This window comes from Salvelinus fontinalis, unplaced genomic scaffold (genome assembly GCF_029448725.1).
Source record: "Salvelinus fontinalis isolate EN_2023a unplaced genomic scaffold, ASM2944872v1 scaffold_0226, whole genome shotgun sequence".
Classification (NCBI taxonomy): Eukaryota; Metazoa; Chordata; class Actinopteri; order Salmoniformes; family Salmonidae; genus Salvelinus; species Salvelinus fontinalis.
This window is the reverse complement of record NW_026600435.1, coordinates 75,002-87,955: the sequence shown is the minus strand read 5'-3', so window position 1 is coordinate 87,955 and position 12,954 is coordinate 75,002. Positions and strand designations below refer to the sequence as shown.

The window sequence follows — 12,954 nt, the reverse complement described above, 5'->3', positions numbered from 1 at the left end:
CGGCTTTGCAGGCTCATGGCAGACGGGCGGCTTTGCAGGCTCATTGCAGACGGATGGCTCAGATGGCGCTGGGGAGACGGATGGCTCAGATGGCGCTGGGGAGACGGATGGCTCAGATGGCGCTGGGGAGACGGATGGCTCAGATGGCGCTTGGCAGACGGGCAGTTCAGTCATCGCTGTGCAGACGGCAGACTCCTGCCGGCTGAGGCGCACTGTAGGCCTGGTGCGTGGTGCCGGGACTGGTGGCACCGGGCTGGGGACACGCATCTCAGGGCTAGTGCGGGGAGCAGCAACAGGACGCACAGGACTCTGGGGACACACAGGAGGCTTGGTGCGTGGTTTAGACACTGGTGGTAAAGGGCTGGAGACACGCACCATATAGCTAGTGCGTGGAGGAGGCACTGGTGGTACTGGGTTGGGGCGGGGAGGTGGCGCCGGAAATACCGGACCGTGCAGGCGTACTGGCTCCCTTGAACGCCGAGCCTGCCCAACCTTACCTGGTTGTATGCTCCCCGTCGCCTGACCAGTGCGGGGAGGTGGAATAACCCGCACCGGCCTATGTAGGCGAACCGGGGACACCATGCGTAAGGCTGGTGCCATGTACGCCGGCCCGAGGAGACGCACTGGTGACCAGATGCGTTGGGCCGGCTTCATGACATACGGCTCAACGCTCAGTCTAGCCCGGCCGATACGTGGAGCTGAAATGTACCGAACCGGGCTATGCACGCGTACAGGAGACACCGTGCGCTCTACTGCGTAACACGGTGTCTGCCCGTACTCCCGCTCTCCACGGTAAGTACAGGGAGTAGGCGCAGGTTTCCTACCTGACTTCGCCACACTCCCTTTAAGGCCCCCCCCAAGAAATTTTTGGGTTGTACTCACGGGTCTCCAGCCTTGTCTCCGTGCTGCCTCCTCATATCGCCTCCTCTCGGCTTTAGCTGCCTCCAGCTCTTCACGAGGAAGGCGATATTCTCCCGGTTGAGCCCACGGCCCCTTACCATCCAGTATCTCCTCCCATGTACATGAATCCTGTGTAGGTAGGTCCTGTTGCCGCTTTCCATGCCGCTTGGTCCTATGGTGGGTAATTCTGTCACGATCGTGTGGCGGATTGACGGACCAAAATGCAGCAGTTGGAAAATAAGCCATCTTCTTTTATTTAACAACACGAAGATGAACACGACACAAAACTCTATACAAACTAACAAAACAACAAAACGACCGTGAAGCTACAAACGTTGTGCACATACATACAGGCTACAAACGTTCTACATAGACAATTACCCACAACCAATGAGAGCCTATGGCTACCCTAAATAAGGCTCCCAATCAGAGACAACCGAAATCAGCTGTCTCTAATTGGGAACTCATTCAGGTAACCATAGACTCTCCTAGACAACTACACATACATAGACAACACTAGAAACATGTACTCCACACAAACCCATATACTATACAACAACCCCTTTACAGTAAAACACCCAAAACCAACAAAACAAAAACATTCCCCATGTCACACCCTGACCTAACAAAAATAATAAAGAAAACAAAAATACTAAGGCCAGGGCGTGACATAAGGCCAGGTATTGTAACACAGATTATAGACTAAGGCCAGGTATTGTAACACAGATTATAGACTAAAGGCAGGTATTGTACCACAGATTATAGACTAAGGCCAGGTATTGTAACACAGATTATAGACTAAGGCCAGGTATTGTACCACAGATTAAAGACTAAGGCCAGGTATTGTACCACAGATTATAGACTAAGGCCAGGTATTGTACCACAGTTTATAGACTAAGGCCAGGTATTGTACCACAGATTATAGACTAAGGCCAGGTATTGTACCACAGATTATAGACTAAGGCCAGGTATTGTAACACATATTATAGACTAAGGCCAGGTATTGTAACACAGATTATAGACTAAAACCAGGTATTGTAACACAGATTATAGACTAAGGCCAGGTATTGTAACACATATTATAGACTAAGGCCAGGTATTGTAACACAGATTATAGACTAAAACCAGGTATTGTAACACAGATTATAGACTAAGGCCAGGTATTGTACCACAGATTATAGACTAAGGCCAGGTATTGTAACACAGATTATAGACTAAGGCCAGGTATTGTACCACAGATTATAGACTAAGGCCAGATATTGTACCACAGATTATAGACTAAGGCCAGGTATTGTACCACAGATTATAGACTAAGGCCAGGTATTGTACCACAGATTATAGACTAAGGCCAGGTATTGTACCACAGATTATAGACTAAGGCCAGGTATTGTACCACAGATTATAGACTAAGGCCAGGTATTGTACCACAGATTATAGACTAAGGCCAGGTATTGTACCACAGATTATAGACTAAGGCCAGGTATTGTACCACAGATTATAGACTAAGGCCAGGTATTGTACCACAGATTATAGACTAAGGCCAGGTATTGTACCACAGATTATAGACTAAGGCCAGGTATTGTACCACAGATTATAGACTAAAGCCAGGTATTGTACCACAGTTTATAGACTAAGGCCAGGTATTGTAACACAGATTATAGACTAAGGCCAGGTATTGTACCACAGATTATAGACTAAGGCCAGGTATTGTACCACAGATTATAGACTAAGGCCAGGTATTGTACCACAGTTTATAGACTAAGGCCAGGTATTGTACCACAGATTATAGACTAAGGCCAGGTATTGTACCACAGATTATAGACTAAGGCCAGGTATTGTACCACAGATTATAGACTAAGGCCAGGTATTGTACCACAGATTATAGACTAAGGCCAGGTATTGTACCACAGATTATAGACTAAGGCCAGGTATTGTACCACAGATTATAGACTAAGGCCAGGTATTGTACCACAGATTATAGACTAAAGCCAGGTATTGTACCACAGTTTATAGACTAAGGCCAGGTATTGTAACACAGATTATAGACTAAGGCCAGGTATTGTACCACAGATTATAGACTAAGGCCAGGTATTGTACCACAGATTATAGACTAAGGCCAGGTATTGTACCACAGTTTATAGACTAAGGCCAGGTATTGTACCACAGATTATAGACTAAGGCCAGGTATTGTAACACAGATTATAGACTAAGGCCAGGTATTGTACCACAGATTATAGACTAAAACCAGGTATTGTAACACAGATTATAGACTAAGGCCAGGTATTGTACCACAGATTATAGACTAAGGCCAGGTATTGTAACACAGATTATAGACTAAGGCCAGGTATTGTACCACAGATTATAGACTAAAACCAGGTATTGTAACACAGATTATAGACTAAGGCCAGGTATTGTACAACAGATTATAGACTAAGGCCAGGTATTGTAACACAGATTATAGACTAAGGCCAGGTATTGTACCACAGATTATAGACTAAAACCAGGTATTGTGACACAGATTATAGACTAAGGCCAGGTATTGTACCACAGATTATAGACTAAGGCCAGGTATTGTACCACAGATTATAGACTAAGGCCAGGTATTGTACAACAGATTATAGACTAAGGCCAGGTATTGTACCACAGATTATAGACTAAGGTCAGGTATTGTACCACAGATTATAGACTAAAGTCAGGTATTGTAACACAGATTATAGACTAAGGCCAGGTATTGTGACACAGATTATAGACTAAGGCCAGGTATTGTACCACAGATTATAGACTAAGGCCAGGTATTGTACCACAGATTATAGACTAAGGCCAGGTATTGTGCCACAGATTATAGACTAAGGCCAGGTATTGTAACACAGATTATAGACTAAGGCCAGGTATTGTGCCACAGATTATAGACTAAGGCCAGGTATTGTAACACAGATTATAGACTAAGGCCAGGTATTGTACCACAGATTATAGACTAAGGCCAGGTATTGTCACACAGATTATAGACTAAGGCCAGGTATTGTAACACAGATTATAGACTAAGGCCAGGTATTGTAACACAGATTAGAGACTAAGGCCAGGTATTGTAACACAGATTATAGACTAAGGCCAGGTATTGTACCACAGATTATAGACAAGGCCAGGAATTGTACCACAGATTATAGACTAAGACCAGGTATTGTACCACAGATTATAGACTAAAACCAGGTATTGTACCACAGATTATAGACTAAGGCCAGGTATTGTACCACAGATTATAGACTAAGGCCAGGTATTGTAACACAGATTATAGACTAAGGCCAGGTATTGTAACACAGTTTATAGACTAAGGCCAGGTATTGTACCACAGATTATAGACTTAAACCAGGTATTGTGACACAGATTATAGACTAAGGCCAGGTATTGTAACACAGATTATAGACTAAGGCCAGGTATTGTAACACAGATTATAGACTAAGGCCAGGTATTGTACCACAGATTATAGACTTAAACCAGGTATTGTAACACAGATTATAGACTAAGGCCAGGTATTGTACCACAGATTATAGACTAAGGCCAGGTATTGTACCACAGATTATAGACTAAGGCCAGGTATTGTACCACAGTTTATAGACTAAGGCCAGGTATTGTACCACAGATTATAGACTAATGCCAGGTATTGTACCACAGATTATAGACTAAGGCCAGGTATTGTAACACATATTATAGACTAAGGCCAGGTATTGTAACACAGATTATAGACTAAGGCCAGGTATTGTACCACAGATTATAGACTAAAACCAGGTATTGTAACACAGATTATAGACTAAGGCCAGGTATTGTACCACCGATTATAGACTAAGGCCAGGTATTGTAACACAGATTATAGACTAAGGCCAGGTATTGTACCACAGATTATAGACTAAAACCAGGTATTGTAACACAGATTATAGACTAAGGCCAGGTATTGTACAACAGATTATAGACTAAGGCCAGGTATTGTAACACAGATTATAGACTAAGGCCAGGTATTGTGCCACAGATTATAGACTAAAACCAGGTATTGTAACACAGATTATAGACTAAGGCCAGGTATTGTACCACAGATTATAGACTAAGGCCAGGTATTGTACCACAGATTATAGACTAAGGCCAGGTATTGTAACACAGATTATAGACTAAGGCCAGGTATTGTAACACAGATTATAGACTAAGGCCAGGTATTGTACCACAGATTATAGACTACGGCCAGGTATTGTACCACAGATTATAGACTAAGGCCAGGTATTGTAACACAGATTATAGACTAAGGCCAGGTATTGTACCACAGATTATAGACTACGGCCAGGTATTGTACCACAGATTATAGACTAAGGCCAGGTATTGTACCACAGATTATAGACTAAGGCCAGGTATTGTAACACAGATTATAAACTAAGGCCAGGTATTGTACCACAGATTATAGACTAAGGCCAGGTATTGTACCACAGATTATAGACCAAGGCCAGGTATTGTACCACAGATTATAGACTAAGGCCAGGTATTGTAACACAGATTATAGACTAAGGCCAGGTATTGTACCACAGATTATAGACTAAGGCCAGGTATTGTACCACAGATTATAGACTAAGGCCAGGTATTGTGCCACAGATTATAGACTAAGGCCAGGTATTGTACCACAGATTATAGACTAAAGCCAGGTATTGTACCACAGTTTATAGACTAAGGCCAGGTATTGTAACACAGATTATAGACTAAGGCCAGGTATTGTACCACAGTTTATAGACTAAGGCCAGGTATTGTACCACAGATTATAGACTAAGGCCAGGTATTGTAACACAGATTATAGACTAAGGCCAGGTATTGTAACACATATTATAGACTAATGCCAGGTATTGTAACACAGATTATAGACTAAAACCAGGTATTGTAACACAGATTATAGACTAAGGCCAGGTATTGTACCACAGATTATAGACTAAGGCCAGGTATTGTAACACAGATTATAGACTAAGGCCAGGTATTGTACCACAGATTATAGACTAAGGCCAGGTATTGTACCACAGTTTATAGACTAAGGCCAGGTATTGTAACACAGATTATAGACTAAGGCCAGGTATTGTACCACAGTTTATAGACTAAGGCCAGGTATTGTGCCACAGATTATAGACTAAGGCCAGGTATTGTAACACAGATCATAGACTAAGGCCAGGTATTGTACCACAGATTATAGACTAAGGCCAGGTATTGTACCACAGATTATAGACTAAGGCCAGGTATTGTACCACAGTTTATAGACTAAGGCCAGGTATTGTACCACAGATTATAGACTAAGGCCAGGTATTGTACCACAGATTATAGACTAAGGCCAGGTATTGTAACACATATTATAGACTAAGGCCAGGTATTGTAACACAGATTATAGACTAAGGCCAGGTATTGTACCACAGATTATAGACTAAAACCAGGTATTGTAACACAGATTATAGACTAAGGCCAGGTATTGTACCACTGATTATAGACTAAGGCCAGGTATTGTAACACAGATTATAGACTAAGGACAGGTATTGTTCCACAGATTATAGACTAAAACCAGGTATTGTAACACAGATTATAGACTAAGGCCAGGTATTGTACAACAGATTATAGACTAAGGCCAGGTATTGTTACACAGATTATAGACTAAGGCCAGGTATTGTAACACAGATTATAGACTAAAACCAGGTATTGTAACACAGATTATAGACTAAGGCCAGGTATTGTACCACAGATTATAGACTAAGGCCAGGTATTGTACCACAGATTATAGACTAAGGCCAGGTATTGTACAACAGATTATAGACTAAGGCCAGGTATTGTACCACAGATTATAGACTAAGGTCAGGTATTGTACCACAGATTATAGACTAAAGTCAGGTATTGTGACACAGATTATAGACTAAGGCCAGGTATTGTGACACAGATTATAGACTAAGGCCAGGTATTGTACCACAGATTATAGACTAAGGCCAGGTATTGTACCACAGATTATAGACTAAGGCCAGGTATTGTGCCACAGATTATAGACTAAGGCCAGGTATTGTACCACAGATTACAGACTAAGGCCAGGTATTGTGCCACAGATTATAGACTAAGGCCAGTTATTGTAACACAGATTATAGACTAAGGCCAGGTATTGTACCACAGATTATAGACTAAGGCCAGGTATTGTCACACAGATTATAGACTAAGGCCAGGTATTGTAACACAGATTATAGACTAAGGCCAGGTATTGTAACACAGATTAGAGACTAAGGCCAGGTATTGTAACACAGATTATAGACTAAGGCCAGGTATTGTACCACAGATTATAGACAAGGCCAGGAATTGTACCACAGATTATAGACTAAGGCCAGGTATTGTACCACAGATTATAGACTAAAACCAGGTATTGTACCACAGATTATAGACTAAGGCCAGGTATTGTACCACAGATTATAGACTAAGGCCAGGTATTGTAACACAGATTATAGACTAAGGCCAGGTATTGTAACACAGATTATAGACTAAGGCCAGGTATTGTACCACAGATTATATATTTAAACCAGGTATTGTAACACAGATTATAGACTAAGGCCAGGTATTGTAACACAGATTATAGACTAAGGCCAGGTATTGTAACACAGATTATAGACTAAGGCCAGGTATTGTACCACAGATTATAGACTTAAACCAGGTATTGTACCACAGATTATAGACTAAGGCCAGGTATTGTACCACAGATTATAGACTAAGGCCAGGTATTGTACCACAGATTATAGACTAAGGCCAGGTATTGTACCACAGTTTATAGACTAAGGCCAGGTATTGTACCACAGATTATAGACTAATGCCAGGTATTGTACCACAGATTATAGACTAAGGCCAGGTATTGTAACACATATTATAGACTAAGGCCAGGTATTGTAACACAGATTATAGACTAAGGCCAGGTATTGTACCACAGATTATAGACTAAAACCAGGTATTGTAACACAGATTATAGACTAAGGCCAGGTATTGTACAACAGATTATAGACTAAGGCCAGGTATTGTAACACAGATTATAGACTAAGGCCAGGTATTGTACCACAGATTATAGACTAAAACCAGGTATTGTAACACAGATTATAGACTAAGGCCAGGTATTGTACCACAGATTATAGACTAAGGCCAGGTATTGTACCACAGATTATAGACTAAGGCCAGGTATTGTACAACAGATTATAGACTAAGGCCAGGTATTGTGCCACAGATTATAGACTAAGGCCAGGTATTGTACCACAGATTATAGACTAAAGTCAGGTATTGTAACACAGATTATAGACTAAGGCCAGGTATTGTAACACAGATTATAGACTAAGGCCAGGTATTGTACCACAGATTATAGACTAAGGCCAGGTATTGTAACACAGATTATAGACTAAGGCCAGGTATTGTACCACAGATTATAGACTAAGGCCAGGTATTGTAACACAGATTATAGACTAAGGCCAGGTATTGTACCACAGTTTATAGACTAAGGCCAGGTATTGTACCACAGATTATAGACTAAGGCCAGGTATTGTACCACAGATTATAGACTAAGGCCAGGTATTGTAACACATATTATAGACTAAGGCCAGGTATTGTAACACAGATTATAGACTAAGGCCAGGTATTGTACCACAGATTATAGACTAAAACCAGGTATTGTAACACAGATTATAGACTAAGGCCAGGTATTGTACCACAGATTATAGACTAAGGCCAGGTATTGTACCACAGATTATAGACTAAGGCCAGGTATTGTACCACAGATTATAGACTAAAAGCAGGTATTGTAACACAGATTATAGACTAAGGCCAGGTATTGTACAACAGATTATAGACTAAGGCCAGGTATTTTAACACAGATTATAGACTAAGGCCAGGTATTGTACCACAGATTATAGACTAAAACCAGGTATTGTAACACAGATTATAGACTAAGGCCAGGTATTGTACCACAGATTATAGACTATGGCCAGGTATTGTACCACAGATTATAGACTAAGGCCAGGTATTGTGCCACAGATTATAGACTAAGGGCTCAATTGAATCTAGAGTACTGAAGAACTGCATTACAGCGCGTTAGAAATGTCAAGGCAACTTTCTTGATTCAGCGGTAAATGCTGCATATCTCGGCTCAATCTGGAATTAACTTTACATTTCAATCGTGCTATAACGCTGAACTTCAGCAATATGGATTGAACTGAGCCCTGACAATTAATAAGTATGCAAACCTGTGGTTCAATGTAAGTGTGGATCAAAGTGTCTGTTCCTTATTTATTGATCCAGATATGACCGACCCAAAACCTTCCGGCTGCCACAGGCCAAACCAGGGGAAGACAATGATCTAGGTAAGAGCTGCAGGTTTTAACCTGTTTTAAATTCTAATAACATCACTGGGATTCATTTACATTTCCCAAACTCAGATAGTTGTGTGTTAGATTTGTTTTGGCCTCTGATGTCTGGCTGGAGTCAGAATGTGTTCATGTTAATAACTGTCTTGAGGGATCTGATGTCTGGCTGGAGTCAGAATGTGTTCATGTTAATAACTTCAAACTACAGAATTATAAATATTTAACTTTCATAAAAACACAAGTGTAATACATCAAAATAAAGCTTAACTTCTTGTTAATCCAGCCGCTGTGTCAGATTTCAAAAAGGCTGTATGGCGAAAGCACACGATGCGATTATCTGAGGACAGCGCCCTGCATACAAAACCATGAAAAACATATTTCAACCAGGCAGGTGCGACACGGAAGTCAGAAATAGCGATATAATAAATGCCTTACCTTTGATGATCTTCTTCTGTTGGCACTCCAAAAGGTCCCAGTTACATCACAAATGGTCATTTTGTTCGATAATGTCCTTCTTTATAGCCATAAAAACTCAGTTTAGCTGGCGCGCTTCAGTCAATAATCCACCCAGTTTCCCTCCATCAAAATGCATACAAAATGATTCCCAAACGTTACTAATAAACTTTTCCGAACAAGTCAAACAACATTTATAATCAAACCTTAGCTACCCTAATATGTAAATAAAAGATGAAATTTAAGAAGGAGAATTGTTATTGCCTTTACCGGAGAAAAATACCAAAGAAAACTCTCATTCACGTGCTTGGAAACACTACAGCCAAAATGGGAGCCACCTGGAAAAACTACAATTCCTGGTTAATTTTTCCCAAAACCATCCTGAAACTGTTTCTAAAGACTGTTGAAATAATATATAATAAAAGTGACAGCGATTAAATAGTGGTAGGCCGATTTCCTTGGGGGGGGGGGGGGGGGGGGGTTGTCCTCGGGGTATTGCCTGCCATATCAGTTCTGTTATACTCACAGACATTAGTTTAACAGTGTTAGAAACTTTAGAGTGTTTTCTATCCAAATATACCAATTATATGCATATCCTAGCTTCTGGGCCTGAGTAGCAGGCAGTTTACTTTTCATCCGGACGTGAAAATAGTGCCCCCTACCCAAGAAAGGTTAAAGCAGATTGTCAGCCAGGTTTCTTCTAGCTCCCTCTCCTCCCACTTCCCGCCAGTGGTCTCATCAACAGAAGTTCCATAAACAGATGCTTCAGATTGTTACATCCTGTGAGAGATCTGTCTCCTTTTATCAGTGGTGTAACTGCGTTGGAGCTGTCAAATCGGTGAGCGGCTGCTCGTGTGGTCGTTGGGCGAGTTCATTTTGCGTGTCCTGGGTGGGCGAGGAGTTTGCACATATTAGACCATTCCATTGGTTCTTACGTAACATTTCCACCCATCCGGGGCACTAGGCCATGCAAAACAAATTGGCCCATTGTCACGAAGCTGCCCACACCCTTCCCAATCGCGTTAGAAGTTCACAATGAGAAAGTGTGTTATATGGAAGAAATGACACTCAAATTGAAGAACATTAAAATAAATCATGAGGATTTCTGTCAGCCTAAACGAGGTTTAGATTACACCACATGTTCCAGTGTTTGAATTTGTAAACACAGCTGCATGGGATTTCTACTAATGTGACTCCATGCAGCCAATGGCAATGCTTGCGGTGGGTATAAAGCCTCTTGTGGATTTGACAGCTTCCACCTCCGACACAATCAAAACAACAGCTATACGGGAGAAGGATAGCAACAATCTGGTAGAATGGCTGAGGTCGACTGCACGTTGGGACAATATAACAATCTGGTAGAATGGCTGAGGTCGACTGGGCGTTGGGACAATATAACAATCTGGTAGAATGGCTGAGGTCGACTGCACGTTGGGACAATATAACAATCTGGTAGAATGGCTGAGGTCGACTGGGCGTTGGGACAATATAACAATCTGGTAGAATGGCTGAGGTCGACTGCGCGTTGGGACAATATAACAATCTGGTAGAATGGCTGAGGTCGACTGGGCGTTGGGACAATATAACAATCTGGTAGAATGGCTGAGGTCGACTGGGCGTTGGGACAATATAACAATCTGGTAGAATGGCTGAGGTCGACTGCACGTTGGGACAATATAACAATCTGGTAGTATGGCTGAGGTCGACTGGGCGTTGGGACAATATAACAATCTGGTAGAATGGCTGAGGTCGACTGCACGTTGGGACAATATAACAATCTGGTAGAATGGCTGAGGTCGACTGCACGTTGGGACAATATAACAATCTGGTAGAATGGCTGAGGTCGACTGGGCGTTGGGACAATATAAAAATCTGGTAGAATGGCTGAGGTCGACTGCACGTTGGGACAATATAACAATCTGGTAGAATGGCTGAGGTCGACTGGGCGTTGGGACAATATAACAATCTGGTAGAATGGCTGAGGTCGACTGGGCATTGGGACAATATAACAATCTGGTAGAATGGCTGAGGTCGACTGGGCGTTGGGACAATATAACAATCTGGTAGAATGGCTGAGGTCGACTGGGCGTTGGGACAATATAACAATCTGGTAGTATGGCTGAGGTCGACTGGGCGTTAGGACAATATAACAATCTGGTAGAATGGCTGAGGTCGACTGCACGTTGGGACAATATAACAATCTGGTAGAATGGCTGAGGTCGACTGGGCGTTGGGACAATATAATAATCTGGTAGAATGGCTGAGGTCGACCGGGCGTTGGGACAATATAACAATCTGGTAGAATGGCTGAGGTCGACCGCACGTTGGGACAATATAACAATCTGGTAGAATGGCTGAGGTCGACTGCGCGTTGGGACAATATAACAATCTGGTAGAATGGCTGAGGTCGACTGGGCGTTGGGATAATATAACAATCTGGTAGAATGGCTGAGGTCGACTGCACGTTGGGACAATATAACAATCTGGTAGAATGGCTGAGGTCGACTGGGCGTTGGGACAATATAACAATCTGGTAGAATGGCTGAGGTCGACTGCGCGTTGGGACAATATAACAATCTGGTAGAATGGCTGAGGTCGACTGGGCGTTGGGACAATATAACAATCTGGTAGAATGGCTGAGGTCGACTGGGCGTTGGGACAATATAACAATCTGGTAGAATGGCTGAGGTCGACTGCACGTTGGGACAATATAACAATCTGGTAGTATGGCTGAGGTCGACTGGGCGTTGGGACAATATAACAATCTGGTAGAATGGCTGAGGTCGACTGCACGTTGGGACAATATAACAATCTGGTAGAATGGCTGAGGTCGACTGCACGTTGGGACAATATAACAATCTGGTAGAATGGCTGAGGTCGACTGGGCGTTGGGACAATATAAAAATCTGGTAGAATGGCTGAGGTCGACTGCACGTTGGGACAATATAACAATCTGGTAGAATGGCTGAGGTCGACTGGGCGTTGGGACAATATAACAATCTGGTAGAATGGCTGAGGTCGACTGGGCATTGGGACAATATAACAATCTGGTAGAATGGCTGAGGTCGACTGGGCGTTGGGACAATATAACAATCTGGTAGAATGGCTGAGGTCGACTGGGCGTTGGGACAATATAACAATCTGGTAGTATGGCTGAGGTCGACTGGGCGTTGGGACAATATAACAATCTGGTAGAATGGCTGAGGTCGACTGCACGTTG

The 12,954-nt window shown here is 42.4% G+C and overlaps 1 protein-coding gene across 1 annotated transcript in view; it reads left to right on the top strand.

The window, feature by feature from the left end:
* The window catches only part of LOC129844772 (uncharacterized), a gene marked incomplete at its 3' end in the record, with an annotated part of 45,683 nt that overhangs the window by 8,826 nt on the left and 23,903 nt on the right, over positions 1–12,954 (top strand). The window contains exon 5 of the mRNA XM_055912877.1: positions 9,217–9,278. Within this exon, the coding sequence (XP_055768852.1) occupies positions 9,217–9,278 (62 nt within the window). The remainder of the gene's footprint in view (positions 1–9,216; positions 9,279–12,954) is intronic.